Raw genomic sequence first — 20,653 nt, 5'->3', positions numbered from 1 at the left:
GTTTTTGGGGTGTAAGATAGCGTACCCTTCCTCCCTCCCCAGTCAAGTCACCTGAGTGATTTATTTTTTATTTTCATTTTTTGGTGCTGGTCCTAGGGCTTGAACTCAAGGTTTGAGCATTGTCCCTAAGCTTTTTACACTCAAGCCACAGCTCTACTTCTAGCTTTTCGGATGCTTAATTGGAGATGAGAGTCTCATGGGCTTTCCTGCCGGGGCTGGCTTTGAACCATGATTCTTAGACCTCAGCCTTCTGAATAGCTACAGGCCTGCCTCCATAGACTTTCTTGTTTCTTTGTATTTTGGTAATGACCTGGAAAATATTTCCTGACTCTGGCCTTGCAGTGTTCTAATCTTTCTCTTTTAACAATTGGCTGGGGCCAGACAGATGCTGGTGGCTCACACCTGTAATCCTCACTAGTCACTACACAGGAGGCGAAACTAGCCCCAGCAGGAAAGTCCATGAGACTCTTAGCTCCACTGAACCATCAAAAAAGACGGAAGTGGAAATGGACTTCAAGTGATAGAGTACTAGCCTTGAGCAAAAAAGCTTGCTCAGGCTCCTGAGTTCAAGTCCCAGTACTGGCAACCTACTTTGAAAAATAAAAGAGGGTTGGACATAGAATAGAGATGTTAGGGGTGGGGAGATGTTGGGCTGGGGTGGGGGGAAATAGTGTCTGTCTTTAGTCTGTATGTAATATGCAAGCTCTCCCTCTGATAAGAGATTTTGGCCAGGCAAGTGCCAGTCCAAGTGGTGAGATGACAGCTCATTTGGCCTGGGCTAAAATGATAGCAGTCTATCAGCTCAGTTGCTCTGGGCCAGAAAGATAGTGTGGTGCAGCTGGCTAGGCTGGCTATCTCATGCGGATCACAAGCTCCGATGGGCAATTATGTGTGTCTTTGATTAATAAAAAATGGGGCAATGAATGAATAGTTAATCAACATAGTCTGGCAGGAAGGCTCTTTCAGAACCTGGGCTGGGGGTGAGGCAGGGAATAATCAAAGAGGGGTCCTTGGGGGTGAAGAGGCAGCTCCCTCCCCCGCTTTCAGGGTATGCTTTTTTGGAAAGTCCTCAGGTCTTCATTCGGTGGTGAGTTTTCTGGCAGATCTGGGAGTGTGAGTTCTGGGAGAGGGTCGAGTTGGTAGACAATGGGGGAAACAATGTATTTGGTGCCCACCCAAGAGGGCGAGGGAGAATGGGGATGCAAAGCGCCAGGCGCTCACCTGTAAGGGCCTCCTTCCCGTGGGTGAGGTGGGACCCCTGTGGGTAGACTTGTGCTTGGAATGGTATTAGGACTAACGTGGGGCTGGGCCATGTGGCACCTGTCTGTCTCCACTCCTGAGGCTGAAGGCGGTGGAGGATTGCAAGTTGGAAGGAAGCCAGCCTCGGCTCCAGAGTGCCAGGCCTCATCTCAACTTCCAGCTCCAGCTCCGATAAAATAACAAGACTGCCCAACTTGGTTAGGAAGAGGCAAAGGAGGAGAGGGAGGGAGAGAGAGAGAGAGAGAGAGAGAGAGAGAGAGAGAGAGAGAGAGAGAGAGAGAGAGGAGAGAGAGAGAGAGAGAGAGAGAGAGAGAGAGAGAGGGAAGAGAAATGAAGAGAAGGGAAGGGAAGGGAAGGGAAGGGAGAGAATGTTGTGGAGTGAGGAAAAGAGAACCAAGGAAGGGGGAGGAGGCTGCAGAGGAGATGGAGGGAGGGGGAGAGGGAGAGAGGGGGAAAGGGGGAGAGGGGGAGAGGGGGGAGGGGGGAGAGGGGGAGAGGGGAGGGAGAGGGGAGAGGGAGAGGGAGAGGGAGAGGGGGAGAGAGAGAGAGAGAGAGAGAGAGAGAGAGAGAGAGAGAGAGAGAGAGAGAGAGAGAGAGAGAGAGAGACTTAGTTTTGGGAGTGAGGAAAAGAGAGCCACCAAAAGGGTGAGGTCCAGAAGGGAGTGGCAGAGAAGCGACTGAGCAGCAGGCCAGTCCAGCCCCTTCCGGGCCCCACGCGGGCGGATGGGCGGCGGCCTGAGGGGATTGGGAGGAGGCGAGGAGGAGCGGCTAGGGCAGGACGAGGGTAGGTGGACAGCGGGACCCAGGCAGCGCCTCTGCGGTGGGGGGGGGGGGTCTGCGTTGGGAGGCTGTGGGGTCCCTGGCAGTGCCTCTAGTGCGGGGGGGGGGGGTTGCTGTGTTGGGAGGCTGTGGGGTCCCTGGCAGCGCCTCTGGTGTGTGTGTGGGGGGGGGGGTCGGGGGACGCTGCGTTGGGAGGCTGTGGGGAGGGGAGCAGTCCTTGGACCTGGGGGAAGTTAGTGGCTGTTGGGAGGGGCGGCTGGGGAAGGGCTGGGGGACCTAGGCTAGGGTCTTGGGATCCTTGGGAGTTGAAATATTTTTGCAATGGGACGGCCTGCGTGGTGAATAACCAGCCCTGTGACCCCTGGGCTCCCAAACCCTCTGCAAAGATCGTTTTGTGCCCGTCAAGAGAAGACAACAAACTTTGCTGGCAAGTTGTGTGCTAGGCGCATGTCAAGTTCCCCAGTCCCTGCATCTAATTTAGAGGGCAGGAGAGGTGCTCCCTGCTGTCCTTGATGCTGTGGGGTTTGGCCTTCACTGGCTTATCTGCCTTGGCTGTGTCTTGAGTGAGGGGGGCCAGTAAAACTGGCCTTATCTCCTGGTGTCCACATTGTGAGAGGAGGGGTGTGTGTGTGTGTGTGTGTGTGTGTGTGTGTGTGTGTGTGTGTGTCTGGTGCTGAGTAGGGCTGGAATCCAGGATCTTGCACATGCCAGGAAATTGCTCAATGGCTAAATTACTTCTGCAGATCATGTATACAAGTATTGACACCCCCCCCCACCCGATGAGACCAGACTTGGCTGTCACAGATCATGGTCTTTCTTCCTATTAACCACTCCACAAGGAATCTTTTTCCTACATGCCCCCCCCCCCCATGAGGTCTTGATCAGGGTGCTGTCCCTTAATGTGTTTCCCTCACCCCACCCCCCTAGGCTGGTTCTTTACAATTACTTGAGCCACAAAATCTGGCCTTTTCTTTCTTTCTTTGTTTCTTTCTTTCTGTTTTTGCTGCTTAATTGTAGATAAGAGTCTCTCTAATTTGTCTGCCCAGGCTGAATTGGAATCTTGTTCCTCTGGACCCCAGCCTCCTCAGTAGTAAGGATTACCCATGTGAGCCACCAGCACCCTGTTAGCTTCTGCTTTATTTTTCAGAACCCACAGGCTCGCCCACTGATGGTGGTTTTCGCTTAAGCCAGGAAGAGTTGGAACCAGAGAACTCCTTGAAGGAAAGGAGGGCTTGCCAAAGAAATTTTCCAAGTGTGGAAAAAGCCTGGACTTTGTACAGGAGAACAAAGTAGGGTCTGAGGATCTGTTTACCATCTGGCCATGGCCGGCTGGGGTCGGACCCTTCACGTGGCCACACTGCTGACGGGGCTTCTGGAATGCCTTGGCTTTGCTGGTGTCCTGTTTGGCTGGGCTTCATTGGTATTTGTCTTCAAAACGGAGCATTACTTCGAAGAGCTGTGTGAACCAAATGTGGAGCTCACGAGCAATGCCACAGACAAGTCTGGTAAGGGCATCCATGGTAGTTTTTCTAAAGGAGCTGAGTCTGCTCCTTGGGAGGTGGGAAGGGGAAGGGCGAACTCCATCATTTGACCACTTGCCAGCCTTTCCTTCTGGCTGAAGAAATGTCTTGCCGCCCCCCCCCACCCCTCCTTTGCATAAGAGGAGGGTGGTACCAGCTCCTGAGGGGTTGTTAGGGGTGTTGTGCCCAAGTCCTAGAAGACCACCAAGAAGACCACCGAGAACCAGACATTCCGAAATGCAAAAGCAAGGCTTTATTCAGGCTAGCTGCAGCCCCGACCTTGTCCTACACTCCGACGACGCAGCAGAGGTTAGGAGGAAGGCCACGAGCAGAGTTTTACATGGGTATTTAAAGGAAAAAAATCACAAAGTTACATAAACCAGGTGCAAGCAGGGTTGGGGTGTGAGGACAAATCTGATTAGCATGAACCAGGTGCAAACAGGTTTGGGGTGCGAGGACAAATCTAGCTCGGGGCTAGGGGTTCTCTAAAATTGGTCTGACGACATTCCAGGGTGGTCAACGTATCTGGAACATTCCCGGACCAGTTGGGCCATCTGGGAAATGGGTTTTTACGGCCAGTTGGTTTTGGGAAATGGGTTTTTATGGCTGGTTGGTTTCAGCACAAACAACTTAGTTCCTGGAATCTGTATAATGTCTAGTTAGTTTCACCATAAGCCATTTTCTGGGTTTTATGTACGTGTTGGGTTATTCTTAGCTTAACACCAACAACAAGATAGTTGCAGTTTCAAGATGGAGTCGTCCTAGTCTTTCAGGGGCAGTCACATTTTAACTCCAGTTGAGGGACAGCATTCCAAAAGTCCAGCTGTCCCAAGATGGAGGGGAGCCCAGGCTGGATGCTTGCCTAGCAGGAAAGCTGGGTAGATGGGACTTTGGCTCATGGACCCTGGACTTTTGAGAGTTTTTTCTCCTCTAGACTGCAAAGGCCAGGATGAGAGGTTCTCGCTCATTTTCACCTTGGCATCCTTCATGAACAACTTCATGACGTTCCCCACTGGCTACATCTTTGACCGGTTCAAGACCACTGTGGCCCGCCTCATTGCCATGTGAGTCCAGAGGCCTAGCCTGGCAGCAGTGAGTGACAGGAGGCCTTTAGGCCGGTCAAGCCCTGTCACAGCCACTAGCTGATAGAATGGCACTGCTGCTGCTAGCCCCGCCCTCCTTCCATATCCCCTGCTGGCTGCCCTTTCTTTCTCCTCTCCATCTTCCTCAGCCCCATTGTTCTCTGAGGGCTAGCTAGGCTCTGACTGGCATTCCCAGGGTGATTTCAGTTCCCCTATGCTGCTCAGGGAAACCGTGGGGGTTTCCCTGGCAGTTGGCAAGTGGATAAATATGGGCAAGGGACCTCCTTGTGCTACCATGTGTGCAGCTTCAACCTCAGCTCTGTGTGTTCATGGCCAGGGCCTCTGAAGAAGGCAAGTGTGAGAGGGAGCAATGGTCAGAAAGATGGAGGCTTGGGTGTGAGCTAGGAAGTAGCCAGGCAAGAAAGCGAGTCTCTCTCTTATCCTTGAAGCCTTTGAGTGAGTAAGAACTGTAATGCTCAATCTTTCCAGTCTCCTTCTCTTTCCCACTCCTTCTGCCTCCTTCACCCAATTTCTTCTCTATGGTTAGGACGTTCCTTTTATTATGGGATGGCTTGCAAGGCTGTTCACTGCTTGGGGTTGTGGTTCTGAAACCATGGTACCATTTGTTTAATTGAGCTCTGAGCTTAGAGTCTAGATTAGTCAGTTCTTTCCCTTTTCAGAAAAGTTGGCGGAGGTCTAGAGAAGGCATTACCTGTCTCAAAAGACCAGATTTTTTTGTTTTTGTTCTGCTTTGCAGGCCATACATGAACTTTTTCCAAGGAGCCTCTTGAGACTTCCAAGTGGGAAAGCTCTGTCCACTCTCATCCTGGTGGGATTGTTAGCCTGTTACTGCCTCAGCTGAACTCATTATCCAAGACTTTGTGGTCTCTCCTTGGATCTTGATATGAGCAGACTGTACTATGAGGGCCAGGAGCCCGTGGCTCAAACCTGTAATGTTAGCTACTCAAGAGGCTGAGATCTGAGGATCAGGGTTCAAGGCCAGCCCAGGCAGAAAACAGCAATAGACTCATATCTTCAATTAACTACCGCCAAGCCAGAAGTGGAGGTATAGCTCCAGTAATAGAGTACCAGCCTTGAGCTAAAAACCTAAGAGATAGCACCCAGGCCCTGAGTTCCAGCTCCAGTTCTGGCACAAAACCAAAACCAAACAACAACAAAAATCACACCTGGGTGAGCTCAGGACCACATGTTAGTCCCATCAGAGCTCCTCCTCCTCTTCTTCTTCCTCCTCTTCCTCTTCTTCCCTCTCTTCTCACCTCTTCTCTCCTCTTCTCCTCCCCTCCCCTCCCTTCTTCTCCCCTTCTCTGTTCCTGAGCTTTTTTGCTCAAGGCTAGCCTTGTACCACTTGAGCCACGTCCAGCTTTTTGGTGGAAGGTCTCACAGACTTACCTGCCCAGCCTGGCTTTGAGCCATGATTTCTCAGATCTCAGCCTCCTAAGTAGTTAGAATTACAGGTGTGAGCCACCAGGGCCAGACCAAGAAGAATTCTTTTCTTTTCATCTCCTAGATTTCTCTTTTTAAGCAGCATATTCTGCTTCTGCCTTTCAGATTTTTCTACACCAGTGCCACACTCATGATAGGTTTCATCTCTGCAGGTGAGTGCTATTAGGTGGGTGGGAGGGACCCAAGTTCAGGGTACAGATGGAGGGAGCAGGTGTGGAAAGCAAAAAGCAGAATTCAAGATCCCAAGGTTATTCAGAGATTCACAGCTGGAAAGAATCCTTGAGAGAGAACTGAGTTCTTGCTGATCTGTGAAAAGTTTAGTCCACGGGGAAAATAAAAAGGAAAGACAATAGAGAGGAATTCTGAGAATGTATTCAAGAGATTACTTTGTTCTTATATGTGTTACAAAATTCCTTCTCTTTTTATAAAGAAAAGATAACGGGAGAGAATTTTGAAAGTATCCTTACTTAGCAGGATAAAAGTAGGCAACCATATCATACAAAATGTATGTTTGTTTTCTTTTGAGTGGGGTGCTAGTGGCTCACTCCTGTAATCCTAGCTACTTAGAAAGCTGAGTTGAGCATTGCTGTTCAAAGCCAGACCAGGCAGAAAAGTCGTAGACATTCTTATTTCCAGCTAACCAGCAAAAAGCCAGAAGTGGAGGTGTAGCTAAGTGATAGAGCTCTAGCCTTAAGTCAAAAAGACAAGGGAAAGCATGAAGCCCTGAGTTCAAGTCCCAGTCCCAGCACACACATACCCCAAAACAAAATAAAAAAGCCCAGGAAGTTTGCTTTAGAATAGTGCCTGTTTATAAAGGTCTGGGAATTCTGGTCTGGGTGAATCCAGTCTCTTACATTACATAGAAGAGAGAATGGAGCTGTGGGGGGATCTCTAATTAAGACTTGCACCAGGCTACAAAGAAAGCCCTTGGGAAGTGGGCTGGAAGGCAGGCCTCCCTCCTTGACGAGGCTTGCAAGTCTCCTGGTAAAGTTGGCAGAGAGATGCTTCAAATCTTGTGGCTCAATTTTTGGGGGGGTTAGAAAACAAAAGGAAAATTCTAACTCTGATGTGCTGAAGCCAGGAGATGTCAAGGATTTCTCTCTACTTACATATGGTAAACCTGAACAAAGGCTGAATGTTTTGGTCTAAACAGATCTCCTGAGGTTCACATTTGTGAATTTTTTTTAATTGCTATTCCTGAGGCTTGGGACTCAGGACCTGGGCAGTGTCCCTGGCTTTTTTTGCTCAAGGCTAGCATTCTACCTCTTGAGCCACAGCGCCACTTCTGGCTTTTTCTGTGTATGTGGTGCTGAGGAACCCAGGGCTTCGTGCATGCTAGGCAAGCACTCTATCACTAAACCACATTCCTAGCCCCCCTTTTTTATTACTGCTTTTTTGGTTCTTCTGATTTGACAGAAGTCAATCTGGGGGAGCTGGTGTGGCCATAAGGATGGACTGCAGTCCTCAGGCTCTGAGCTTGGGTTTGGCCTCTGCTTCCAGCTTCAATTCAATAACTTTGTATCCAGTATTATTACATGATGAAAGGGTGTTTCATTGTGTTTCATTTTAAAATTTACTTTCTATTCATGACAGCCAATGCAAATGTTTCTATTCACAGTAGTAGTACAAAATGTCCTTTAAAAAAAGCACAAGGTTTCTTGTGGATGAAAGCAAATCAAATTAGATCCTTTTTCTTTTGATCAAACTCAAGGCATCACATATGCTAAGCATGCACTCTACCACTCCTGAGATGCATCCCTGTTCCCCAAAGAAAAACACGGTAACAAGTAGGACACAGAACAGGCATGGATTATGACCAACCCCATGAAGTGGAGAAGAAGTCTGGTTGAGAATGACTAATTTATGGAGAGCTCCCTTACTTGAGCTCCTGGAGCTGTTCTGTGATGACCTAATACTTAAGAGCCCGTTGTAACTAACTGGCTCCCCTGTCAGTCTTTTCAAGAGCCAATGAGGGTGTTGACTCATTCCATATTTTCAAGGTCAAGTATAATGCCTGGCCCAAAGTTTCATGAAGGGAGGAAAATGACCATTTTTCCCTCACTCGGCTCTCACAGTGCCCTTTTGAGGCAGAAGAAATGGAGAGCATGGTTTTCATATAGCAAATGAGGTGACAGACATAGTCTCAGAAAGCGAGGGCAGTGAATTAGAGGTTGGCCCCAGCGGCTGAGCTCACACTCATCTTCACTAGTGTCCTGGATGAATAGGAAGGGGTGCTTGCAGTTTGCCACAGACCCACAACTCTGTTAGGCAAGAGGGTCGCTCAGAAGAACTTTGCCTTGACTAATAACCTGAGCCCTTGGAAGATGCTAGAAGGCATAGAATCAGGACTGTGACCTGAGTGTCTGAGCTCTCCTTTAGCCTTTCCACTCAAGATTGGTGTTCCACTACTTGAGCCACACCTTTACTTCTGGCTTTTTGGTGGCTAATTGGGAGATAAGATGGACACCCCGACTTTCTTGCCCAGCCTGGGCTTTGAAAAGCAATCCTCAGATCCCAGCCTCCTGAGTAGCTAGGATTGCAGGTGTGAGCCACTGGCACCTGCCTCCCTCTGATGACTTGGATGGTTCCAGACTCTGCTCTGCTGCTCTTCCTGGCCATGCCCATGCTCACCATCGGGGGGATCCTGTTTCTCATCACCAACCTGCAGGTGTGAGCCTGCCCCAACCCCAGGCACTTGGGGGGAGGCTGGGGCAACAGAGGGAAAGAAAGGTACTTCCTTGGATGAGGTGGGTCCAAGGCAGGGTGGGAACTCTAGAAGAAGGAGGGTTGGGGTATTATGACACCTACTGGGCGCCCAGGAAATACTTGTTTTGTGACTAAGTGACGTAAGCTGGTCATGTCTTGTTCAGATTGGAAATCTTTTTGGCCAACACCGGTCTACCATCATCACCCTCTACAATGGGGCGTTCGACTCATCATCAGCAGTCTTCCTTATTATTAAGGTAAGAATAGCCCTAGTCAATATTTGATGGAGTACTTGAACATTTATCTGTGACAGGCCTGACCTTTGCATGATTCCTGTGAGCTCCCTGAAGGGGGCGCCATTCCATGGGTGACTCATCTGTCTTCACTTTGGCTAAGCCACTTGTTGAAGAGAACTTTGTAATAACCATGGTACTTGAACCCAGACCCAAGCCTGGTTGCCTCTGGAGACTGCGCTTGTCACCACTGAGCTCCTTCCTTCTTTACACATAACCTAGGCTGCTATTTATTTCTTTCCTTTGTGCCTGAAGTGGGGCTTGAACTCTGGGCTTTACATTCGCTCTTGCTTAGCTTTTTCCATTCAAGGCTGGTGCATTACCACTTGAGCCACGACTTTACTCTTAGGCTTTTTGTTTTGTTTTTGCTGGTTAATTAGAGGCAAGAGTCTTACAGATTTATTTGCTCAGGCTGTCTTAAAACTAAGATCCTAAGATCTCAGCCTCCAGAGTAGCTAGTATTACAGGTGTGGGCCACCAGCCCTTAACTACATTTTAATTACATACATCCTTTTTTGGCCAAGCACTTTAATGAAGACATCTTGTCCGGAACTCCTTGAATTTTAGTTACATCCTGTTCTTTTGCAGACTGGTGAACCTGCGTTCAGCCAATGGGAGCAGAGGGGCGGGGCCTGCCATGTTAGGGTTGAAAAGGGAGTGGCCTGCTTGCTCTGTGTGCTTGCTTGCCAGATTTCTGGCTGATGGCTCACCCTTCTGCCAAGTAAACTTTGCCTTGATGAGTTCCTTTTGAGTTGATCTCCTTATTCCTATGTGATACCTCAACATCCAGAACTATTTGTCTTGCTTGTGCCCTTACTTGTTGAATGAGTGAGTGCAAGGGTCTGATAATAGCTGGAGCTTGTGGCCGCCACACTTTGATCACAGGCAAGAATTTAGAGGGCAAAATGTGGCACACTGAAGATAATTAAGTGAATGGATTGAAAGATCTGGGACTTCCCTTTGGGCATGGTGGCTGCTGGCACCATAGGTGGCAGAGAAGGTATCTCTGGTGGTTGCTCCCCAAACATGAACCTCATAAGCATCTTAGATTGGAGGCTAACGCAGGGACTGAGCTCCTAAGGTACGCTGGGCTTTGTACCACAGCCCCTTTCCAGTTTTCCCCTCCTCCTGGCTGCGCCTCCCATTTTCTCCTTCATCTCTGGAGATGGAAGGGAAGGGCTGGAGTGGGGACTGGAATTCTTAGTTTATTCCCTTGACCTGTCTGTAAGAGGAAGAAATGGGACCAGACCAGTGGTTGCCACATGAGTAGTTGAGGAACTTTCAGCTTCCCTTTGATATCGTGTCAGTCACCTAATGCTCGGAAACATAACAGCTTCCCGTGGACGTGTTTTGTAAGTTGTGTGTGTGTGTGTGTGTGTGTGTGTGTGTGTGTGTGTGTAAAAATTTGTTTAAGTCTGGGTGTAGCTGTTCAGGCCAGTAATTCCAGCTCTTAGGAGGGTGAGGTAGAAGGATCTTGAGTGTGATGTCAGGCTAAGCTACAGAGCAAGGCTCTATCTCCAGACAAAAGGCCAGGTGCCAGTGGCTCATGCCTGTAATTTTAGCTAGGAGGATGAGATCTGAGGATCCTGGTTTGAAGCCAGGAAAGTCTCTGAGACTCTTAACTCCAATTAATCATGAGAAAAGCCAGAAGTAGAGCTGTAGCTGAAGTGATAGAGCACTAGCCTGGAGCAAAGTAGCTCAAGAACAGTGCCCAGACCCTAAGTTCAAATCCCAGGACTGGGATTCAAATAATAAAACAAAATAAAGATACACCTGTAATCTTACCTGCTGAGGAAGCTGAAATCTAAGGATCATGGTTCAAAGCCAGCCTGGGCCAATAAGTTCATGAGACTCTTCTCTCTCTCTTTTTAAAAGATGGAATACACCACTGAATGGACATATCACAATTGGTTTATGCATTCATCCACTGATGGACACTGGCTTGCTTCTTTCTTTGAAGCTGTTGCTGCTGATGCTGTTATAACCTGACTTTCCTCTCTCTCTCTCTTTTTCAGCTTCTTTATGAACAGGGTATCAGCCTCAGAGCCTCCTTCCTCTTCCTCTCTGTCTGCAGTGCCTGGCATCTTGGTCGTACTTTCTTCCTGATGCCTCGGGGGCACATCCCTTACCCAGTGCCCCCCAACTACAGCTATGGGTAAGGACCATTGGCCGTAGCCTCATCTGATCTAGGGCAGGCAGCAGAGAAGAGCAAATCTATGGTAGGGAAAGAGCATGGGAAGAGGTGAGTATCAGATAGCTATTGCTGCATAACCAGGTACCCCTCAAATTCAATAGTCTAACACTAAGCATTTCAATACAAGGATACCTGAGTCACATGTTCATCTTTAGCAGGCTAGCCTGAACCTACTCACTGGTTGTTGAAGTGTGCACTCTCTCTGAGGTTAGTATTTGTCACAACTTTTGTTTACTGTGACAGTCCTGGGGCTTGAACTCAAGACCTGAGATCTATTCCTGAGCTTCTTTTGCTCAAGGCTAGCATTCTACCACTTGATCTGCAGCTTCATTTCTGCCTTAATTTTGGTAGTTTAGTGGAGATGAGAGTCTCAGAGACTTTCCTGCCTGTGCCCACTTCAAATGGAGTTCCTCACATCGCAGCCTCCTGAGTAGCCAGGATTACAGGCATGAGCCACCAGTGTATAGTTGTCACCACTTTTGTTCAGTCCACATTGGGGGGAAATGAGAAATCATCACTGTTGCAGGGGAAGAGAAAGGACATTCGTTTGCTGCTTTTCTATTTGTCAGACCTCGTGGTGCTGTTTGATTTCATTCTCACAGTAATCCTCTCAGATCAATCTTCTCACCTCAGCCTTGGGTCTGCAGCTAGGAAAACAAACAAAAACAGAGCTGGGCTGTGAACCAACAGCTATCCTCTTCCCATTCCTTCTTCAACCTGAATGCATTTTAGAATCAGAGTCATTTGTAGATCAACATTTTATTTTTATGTTTTGATGCCAGTACTGGGGCTTGAACTCAGGGTTTATCTTTGTGGCTTAGACTTTTGTTTTTGTCTTTTTTACTCAAGTAAAAAGTGGAGCCACAGCTTTCCTTTCAGCTTTTTTGGGTGGTTCATTAGATAAAGAGTCTCATGGACTTTCCTGCCTAGGCTAGCTTTGAACCACGATCCTCAGATCTCAACCTCCCAAGTAGCTTGGGTGATAGGTGTGTCACTGGCACCTGGCTGGCCTTGAATTCTTAATCTTCCTACTTAAGCTTGACTCTTGGGATTATAGGTATGAGCTACCAGGTGCCTAACTTACTTGAAGATCATTAAAAACCAGTGAAAATGGATGCCTGGCTCTCACTCCTGGACATTGTAATATAATTTGTCTAGATGACAAATTATTATTATTATTGTTGTTGTTATTGTCTTGTGCTGGTCAGGATCTAGTCTATCCCTGAGCTTCTTTTTTGCTCGCGGCTAGCACTCTATGTCTTGAGCCACATCTCTACTTCTAGGTTTTTAGTGGTGAATTGGAGATTTAGTGGTCATTGGAGTCTTGTGGACTTTCCTACCTGTGCTGGCTTTGAAATGAGATCTTCAGATCTCAGCCTCCTGAGCCGCTTGGATTGCAGGCACCCAGCTTTGGGGTTGTTATGAAATGTGTAGCGGTGTCTGGCTTGAATCCTGTGCTTGGCTCACAGTCCTTGGCCCATTGGCTACTGGGGCTTCTGCTTCCATAGCCTGTGCTCCAGGTTTGGCATCAAAGGGGAAGAAGAGAGAAGAGCTGAGCAAGAGGAGAAAACGGTGAAGCACGAGAACAGAGAGCTACAGCCCAAGGACTTCGTCTCAGCGCAGGAAGGTGAGGGCTCCCACTCAGAACTGGGCCTTTCTTGTCACTGGCCTGGCTTCTCCTTGGTGCTTCTCAGCATGTCGCCAGGTGACTGAATCATTCTTCAGGATCTGGTTAACCCTGTTGCTTTAGAGAGGAGCTGGAGAAGGCAGGACTTGAGTCTCTTTGCTTTTTCCCTTTTCTTCTCCTCTTTTCTAAATCCCCTGAAAGTCATGGAACATTCTCCCCCTGCCCCCACCTTCTGCCCCCTCTCCAGTGACTGCGGCCCACCAAGGCTGGGTGCCTGGTCCCCACGTCTGGCGAGTCTACCACTTGCATCTCCACCTCTGCCTCCTTTCTTTTCTCTATCTGTTTTGAGTGTTTGGTTACAAATATCCCCAACTCCTGCTGGCTGCTGTTGAACTAAACATAGGAGGTGGGGAAAGGAAACGGGAAGACATAGGTAAAAATGATAGAAAGTAGCAGATGTGAGGGACGAGCAGGACCAGGGATTTTATGTGCAACATGAGGACTGTAATTAATAAAATTGTATTTGGAATTTTTTTGCTAAATGAGCAGATTTTTAGCTGTTCTTGGCACACAAAAAGTGTAACCATGTGAGATGATGGATATGCTAATTTGCTTCACTATGGTAACCGCTTTACTATCTATATGTATCCTATGACATCATGCTGTATACCTTAAATATACACAATAAAACTTATTATTATTAGAGGCTAGGCGCTGGTGGCTCATGTCTGTAATCCTAGCTACTCTGGAGGCTGAGATCTGAGGATCACAGTTTGAAGCCATCGTGGGCAGAAAAGCAAAAGGCTGGAAGTGGAGGAGTGGCTCAAGTGGTAGAGTGCAAAAAGCTAAGGAACAAAAAATAGACAGGAAAAAATACCCACAAAAAAGTGAGAGGAAGCCAAACAGCCCAGAACAACTGCTGTCCATTGCAAATCCTTATATCCCCTCTTTCTCCTTTCTTTGTCTTTCTTTTCACCATTGCAGGTTAGAAAGCTCAGGGATGGATTATTTCAAGAGGGGTCACTGGGCAGGGGTCATCCTCACTGAGAGACAGAAGAGGTCTCTGTAGGCAGGAAGGTCATTCCATGCAAGGGGCCAGGCTGACAAAGCCAGAGACTAGGGTGGGAGCTGCTGGCAGTTCATTCTGGATGACAAGAAGGTGAACTTGAACCTGAGACTGTCCTGTCCAGGGCCACCCTGGCTCTTCCTGCCCTTCTGTTTTCCTTAGAATTCATGCTCAGTTCCTCCTTGCCCATCAGAGAGCCCAGGACTGGGCCAGCAGCAGGAGGTCCACTCTTTTTGGAGCTACGTTCGCTCTCGGCGCTTCGCCTGGCACCTGGTGTGGCTGTCTCTTATACAGTTGTGGCACTATCTCTTCATTGGCACTCTCAACTCTCTGCTGACCAACTTGGCCGATGGGGACAGGGGACAAGGTGAGTGGTTGGCCCTGGAGGTGGCATTTCTGCAGATGCCACCGGGGAAAGGGACAGGCAGGGTAAGGGCAGGCTAGGAGAGGACTGGCCTGTCAAACGGGCCTGGAAATTTCTTACCAGTCAACTCTGCTGTGCTCTGCTCTTGCCAGTCAGCGCCTACACAAATGCCTTCGCCATCACTCAGTTCTTTGGAGTACTCTGTGCCCCCTGGAATGGGCTGCTCATGGACTGCCTTAAGCAGAGATACCAGAAGGAAGCGGGGAAGACAGGTGAGACTGAGAGGCAGAGGAGGTCAAAGCCCCCGTCCTCCTTTGTGCCCTTAAACACCTTAATCTATCTATCTGTCTGTCTGTCTGACTGACTGTGTATCTATCATCTATTTATTTTCATTGCAAGAGTAGTTGGGAAGCTGGGCACTGGTGGCTCATGCCTGTAATCCTAGCTACTCAGGAGACTAAGATCTGAGGATTGAAGTCCAAAGCCAGCCCAGGCAGGAAAGTCCATGTGACTCTTATCTCCAATAAACTACTCAGAAAAAGCTGGAAGTGGCACTGTGGCTCAAGTGGTAGAATGCTATCCTGGAGAGAAAGAATTGCCGGGACAGTACCCAGGTCCTGAGTTCAAGCCCCAGGACTGGCATATACATACACAGACACAGACACACACACTTAGAGGAGTTGGGCGGGGGAGTCCTGGCCTTCCTCTCCTTCTCTGAGTACGTCCCCTTGTGTCTGCTGTTACAATGTTCGGTTTGATCACCCCCTTCCCCTACAAAATTTCCCACCAATCCCATGCCTGATGATTTTACCAGCCATTGTTTGATCAGTGTCCAGGCCCAGTATTTGATTAGGGTTGTAAAAGGATGATTTTTTTTCTGTTTCTGTCTTTTCATAACTAGAATTCCTCTAGAAAGAAAAATCTTCTCTCCCTACTATGCCATGATGCTGAAATTAATGCTGGGTTTTCCCCTCTGCTTACTAGTCTCAGGATCACTTGACTGGGGCTCAAACATGGGGCCATATTTTTTCTGCTTAGATTTTCTGCTCAAGGCCAGTGTTCTACCATTTGAGCCACACACCTCTACTTCTGGCTTTGGCTGGTTCATTGGAGATGAGAGTCTCTTGGATTTGTCTGCCAGGGCTGGCTTGGAACATTCATCCTCAGAAATTGGCCTCCTGAGTAGTTAGGATTACAAACATGAGTCACTGTCCAGATAGCCCATCTTTGGCTACTGGGGACTTTACCAGTCCATTGTCTGTGTCCTTTAGAAACAACCCAATGAGGGTTTCATTATTGTTAGTTGTGGGGCTTGAACTCAGGGCCTGGCTCTTTTGCTCAAGGCTAGCACTCTACCACTTTGAGCCACAGCACCACCTCTGGTTTTCTGGCAGTTAATTGAAGACAAGAGTCTCATGGACTTTCCTGCCTGGGCTGGCTTTGAACTGTGACCCTCAAATCTCAGCCTCCTGAGTAGCTAGGATTACAGGCTTGAGCCACCAGCCCAAGAGCTTATGAGTTATAGATAGCTCTCTTCCTTTCTATCTCTGTGAGGTGTTCAGGTGTTGAGTTTGTTTCCTGCTCAGGCTTGCTATTATTCACTGTTGAATCAACCCTTGGGCCCTTAAACAGGAAATGGTATTTAGAAATGGCAGTGTGTGGGCTGGGGATATGGCCTAGTGGCAAGAGTGCTTGCCTTGTATACATGAGGCCCTGGGTTCAATTCCCCAGCACCACATATACAGAAAATGGCCAGAAGTGGCGCTGTGGCTCAAGTGGCAGAGTGCTAGCCTTGAGCAAAAAGAAGCCAGTGCTCAGGCCCTGAGTCCAAGCCCCAGGACTGGCCAAAAAAAAAAAAAAAAGAAATGGCAGTGTGGACTCAGGTTCCTAACTGCTCCTGTGTGATCACTGAGTTTAGACCCTGGACTAGAGTCAAGATAAGCATAAGTTTTTCTTAACTATGTGATGAATAGTTTTCTTTCTTTTTTGTGAGGGGAGGGGATGGTCTGAGGCCAGAATTTGAACTTGGCACCTGATGTTTTGGCTCATTGGCTAGCACTCTATCAACTGAGCCACACCTCCAACCCCTATCATGAAGAATCAATACTTATTTTCATCCACATTTCACTTTATTTTCTGATTTTTAAGGGTTTGTTTTGCTTGTTTTCTTCCTTTTTTTAATTTGGCCAGTCCTGGGGCTTGGACTCGGGGCCTGAGCACTGTCCCTGGCTTCTTCCCGCTCAAGGCTAGCACTCTGCCACTTGAGCCACAGCGCCACTTCTGGCCATTTTCTATATATGTAGTGCTGGGGAATCGAACCCAGGGCCTCATGTATATGAGGCAGGCACTCTTGCCACTAGGCCATATCCCCAGCCCCCTTCCTATTTTATTTTATTTATTTTTTATCATGATGGAGTTTGAACTACCAAGCAATCTACTATTTGAGCCCTTAATTTTATTTTTTAAAGTATTTAACTTTTAAGTATTTAGATTTGCAAGGCTAGAACTGTGAAACAAGCATATTCAAAGAAGTTTAGTATTTTCTCATTCTCCTTTCCCTCCCTCCCTCCCTCCCTCCCTCCCTCCCTCCCTCCCTCCCTCCCTCCTCCCTCCTTCCTCCCTCCCTTCCTTCCTTCCTTCCTTCTTTCCTTTTCCAGTCATAGGGCTTGAACTCAGAGTTTGGGCACTGTCCCTGAGCTCTTTTGCTCAAGGCTAGTGTTCTACTGAGTTGAGCCACAGTGCTACTTCCCCTTTCCTCTTCCTTTAGGTACTCATTTTTACTGTTTTTATTTTTTCCCGTGCTCCATCCTGAGGTTTCTGTAGCAGGTGCCTCTCCTTATTCTTTCATGATGGCCTAGTTCTCCACTGCCGGTCTGGTGGTATTCCTGGCACTGTCTTCTCCTATTGGCTGTTGGACTTATTGATGGCCTACTTCTCCACTGCATGATTGGTGGTGTACCTGGTGCTGTCTTCTCCTGTTGGCTGTTTGGCTTGTTTCTAGTCTTTCCTTTTTTCCAGTAGGGTTACAACAGAATGTATGGCTTCAGGTTGCAGGGTGCACAGGTGGGTGTGGAGCTTATTCAGAGCTCCCAGAAGTGATCTCTAAGCGAGGATCTGGTGGGAAAGGGAGCAGTGGGCACACTCGCGTGGCATTTAGGAGGCCAGTTATCACCATCTTTGAGGAGCTGGCTTTGGACGTGTGGGTCAAGGATGACCTGCATGGTTCCGTCTAGATAGCTGGGGGGATGTTGATCCTCCTTCTGATCTTGGTCTTTCCTTGCCTGCCACGTTGGGTCAGCTTCCAGAAGGACTGTCCTCCTTTCTTTCGAACTAGGTCTCTCCTCCTCGGCTGTGGCCCTCTGCTCTGCGGTGCCTTCCCTGGCCCTAACTTCTCTGTTGTGCCTGGGCTTTGCCATCTGTGCCTCGGTTCCTGTCCTCTCCCTGCAATATGCCACCTTCATCCTACAAGTGGTCAGCCGCTCCTTCCTGTACGGGGGCAATGCTGCCTTCCTCACCCTTGCGTAAGTGGGACGTGTGCAGTGTTGGGGGACCCACTGAGGCAAAGAGACGAGGGCCGAGGGTAACTAAATTGGGGGGTAAGGAGACAGGTCTGCGAGTGGTTCTGTGACAGCAAATTGGATTTGGGAAAACAAAAGGGATCTAGAGCTCAGCATAGTTCCTTTTCCCTGTCCTGGGCTTTGAATGCCTGGAAAGGAGGAGGAAGGACACTCTGGGTGGTAGAGGGAAGGTCTAGTAAGTGGGATTGATGGCTGGCAAAGGCTCCCAGGATCAGGGCCCTGCTTGGAGAGAGAGTCCCCGAAACTTACTGGAATCCTGTATGCTTCTCTCCCCTAGTTTTCCTTCGGAGCACTTTGGCAAGCTGTTTGGATTGGTGATGGCCTTGTCGGCCATTGTGTCGCTGCTCCAGTTCCCCATTTTCACGCTCATCAAAGGCCCCCTGCAGAACAACCCCTTCTATGTGAGTACCGTGGACCGAGGCCACAGCAGAATATTCCTGATGGAAGGAGCCCCACTCCATGGGGCTCCAGCAAGGGGCACCAAAGCGGGCTTAGGTTACCTGGGTGGGCATGAAGTCATTCTTCTCAAATTGGGGTCAGTGGAGAGTACCCTTGTTTGTGCTGCGGCGGGGGTGTGTGTCTCATGGACCCACGATTCACAGGGTGCAGTTTTCCCAAAGAGTCTGTGTTGTCTGAAGTTTTGGGGAAGAATTTTGTGTGGGTGTAAACACGTATACATATTGTGAAGTAGGTTGTGAAATTGTCACAAAAGCTCACGTGAAAATGGAAGATTTCAGCCATGTACTAGTGGCTCACACCTATAATCCTATCTACTCAGGAGGCTGAGATCTGAGGACTGTGGTCTGAAGCCAGCCTGGGCAGGAAAGTCTCTGAAACTCATATCTCCAATTAACCACCAAAAAGCCAGAAGTAGAGGTATGGCTCAGGTGGTACAACATGAACTTTGAGCACAGAAGCTAAGGGACAGTGAGCAAGGCTCTGAGTTGAAGCCCCAGTACAGGCACAAAGAGCAAGAAGCAAACACTACTACATAACAGCAACAATAGAAAAAGATCTTAAGATTCTAATGATTTTTTTTCCTGCTTTTTGTGAGTGCAAGCCAATCCTCACCTCTTCCCTAGGCTCCAATACCTGCCACAGATATGGGTAGGAGCTAGCTGAGGGTAGGAGCTCCGTACTTCATATTCCTGGGCTCCCATACTTCATACGACCTGCCCTAGGAGGTGGGCTAGACTCTCCAGGTTTTGTAGCAACTGAGGCTCAGAGATATTACACTTACGTATTCAGACAGCTACCAGGCAGAATCTGCCCTTCCCTCAGAACCTATGCCTGTCCACTGTACACCTCTACCTCTACGGAAGCACATGGACAAGATGTAAAACAGGAGTTCAGATCTGTCCCTAGGAGAAAAGGAAGGCACAGGCTTAAAAATGGAGGAAAGCTGGGCTTTGCTAGTTTATACCTGTAATCCAACTCCTCAGGAGGCTGAGATCTGAGGATCACAGGTCGAAGTTATCCAGGGCAGGAAGGTCTGTGAGACTCTCATCTCCACTTAACTACCAAAAGATCTGGAAGTGGAGCTGTGGCTCAAGTGGTAGAGTGCTAGTTTTGAGCAAAAATGTAGCTCAGGGACAGAGCCCAGGACCTGAGTTCAAGCCCCAGGGTCTGTACCAGAAAAAGGAAGGGGAAAAAAAAAAAAGGAAAATTCCTGATTGCAGAATTGCATTGTGAAGATGACTGGAAGTCTTGGACTGGAAGTCCTTCCTCCTGGGCACCACAGTGTCCCAATGGAGAAGTAGATTGTAAACTAGGCCCAGTTGTGGCCTGTGGGTGGTAGTGGGTGTGGCTCAGAGCCACTGGACTAGCTTCCTCCTTCCTTTCTCCCAGGTGAACGTGACACTCGTGCTGGCCACTCTCCTGACGTTTGTCCATCCCTTCTTGGTGTACCGTGAGTGCCGTGTTCAGAAAGAAAGCCCTTCTTTGGCCATGTAGATCAGAAGCCATCACTTTTCAAGCCCTAGCGGTGTTTTATCTAACCTTTTCTCACCTCTGAGGACTGCAAAGACTTTGCCTACTCAAGCTACTTCTATGAAGTTGCCATTATTTTAAAAAGAAAGAAAAGGGACCGGAAAAGAAAAGAAGGGAAAGAAAGAACATTTCATTATAAGCCAGGATTTCTGACCAGCAAGGAGAGAACTTCAGCTGGGTGTAGTAGCTCGTGCCTGTCATCCCGGCTACTCAGGAAGCCAATATCCTCAGACAGTAAGACCAGACAAGATAAAAAGTTCATGTGACTCCCATCTTAACCAATAAAAACCTAGCTGTGGTGGCATGCCCCTGTCATCCCAACTACACTGGGAAGCATAACTAAGAGGGTCTTGATCTAAGCTGTCCTGGGCAAAAAAAAAAAAGTGAGATCCTATTTAAATAAAAAGTCACAAAAGGGGCTGGGGATATGGCCTAGTGGCAAGAGCGCTTGTCTCGTATACTTGAAGCCCTGGGTTCGATTCCCCAGCACCACATATACAGAAAATGGCCAGAAGTGGCGCTGTGACTCAAGTGGCAGAGTGCTAGCCTTGAGCAAAAAGAAGCCAGGGACAGTGCTCAGGCCCTGAGTCCAAGGCCCAGGACTGGCCAAAAAAAAAAAAAAAAAAGTCACAAAAGCCATAAGAGTTGAAGATGTGACTCAAGTGGTAGAACACCTGTCTCCCAAGCATGAGGCCTGAGTGCAAATCCTACTACCACCACAAAATAAGAA

General features: G+C 48.4%; 1 protein-coding gene across 2 annotated transcripts; it reads left to right on the top strand.

Annotated features, from left to right (window-relative positions):
* The first annotated feature begins 1,987 nt into the window (after positions 1–1,987).
* On the top strand, positions 1,988–20,319 carry Slc43a3 (solute carrier family 43 member 3). 2 transcript variants are annotated; one of them, XM_048360464.1, is made up of 13 exons: positions 1,988–2,044; positions 3,188–3,545; positions 4,495–4,624; positions 6,212–6,258; positions 8,698–8,774; positions 8,977–9,069; positions 11,121–11,260; positions 12,808–12,926; positions 14,186–14,359; positions 14,509–14,628; positions 17,691–17,877; positions 18,212–18,335; positions 19,783–20,319. In XM_048360464.1, exons 2-13 carry the CDS (start codon positions 3,362–3,364, stop codon positions 19,885–19,887), a joined length of 1,500 nt encoding a protein of 499 aa, XP_048216421.1. In that variant the 5' UTR covers positions 1,988–2,044; positions 3,188–3,361; the 3' UTR covers positions 19,888–20,319. The 2 variants fall into 2 exon arrangements, with proteins under 2 accessions (XP_048216421.1, XP_048216420.1); XM_048360463.1 differs by lacking the exon at positions 1,988–2,044 and having other exon boundaries at positions 3,090–3,545.
* Positions 20,320–20,653: the final 334 nt, after the last annotated feature.

Source organism: Perognathus longimembris, chromosome 13, assembly GCF_023159225.1.
Source record: "Perognathus longimembris pacificus isolate PPM17 chromosome 13, ASM2315922v1, whole genome shotgun sequence".
Taxonomy (NCBI): domain Eukaryota; kingdom Metazoa; phylum Chordata; class Mammalia; order Rodentia; family Heteromyidae; genus Perognathus; species Perognathus longimembris.
The sequence above is the reverse complement of the archived record's forward strand: the minus strand, read 5'-3'. Positions and strand labels throughout refer to the sequence as shown.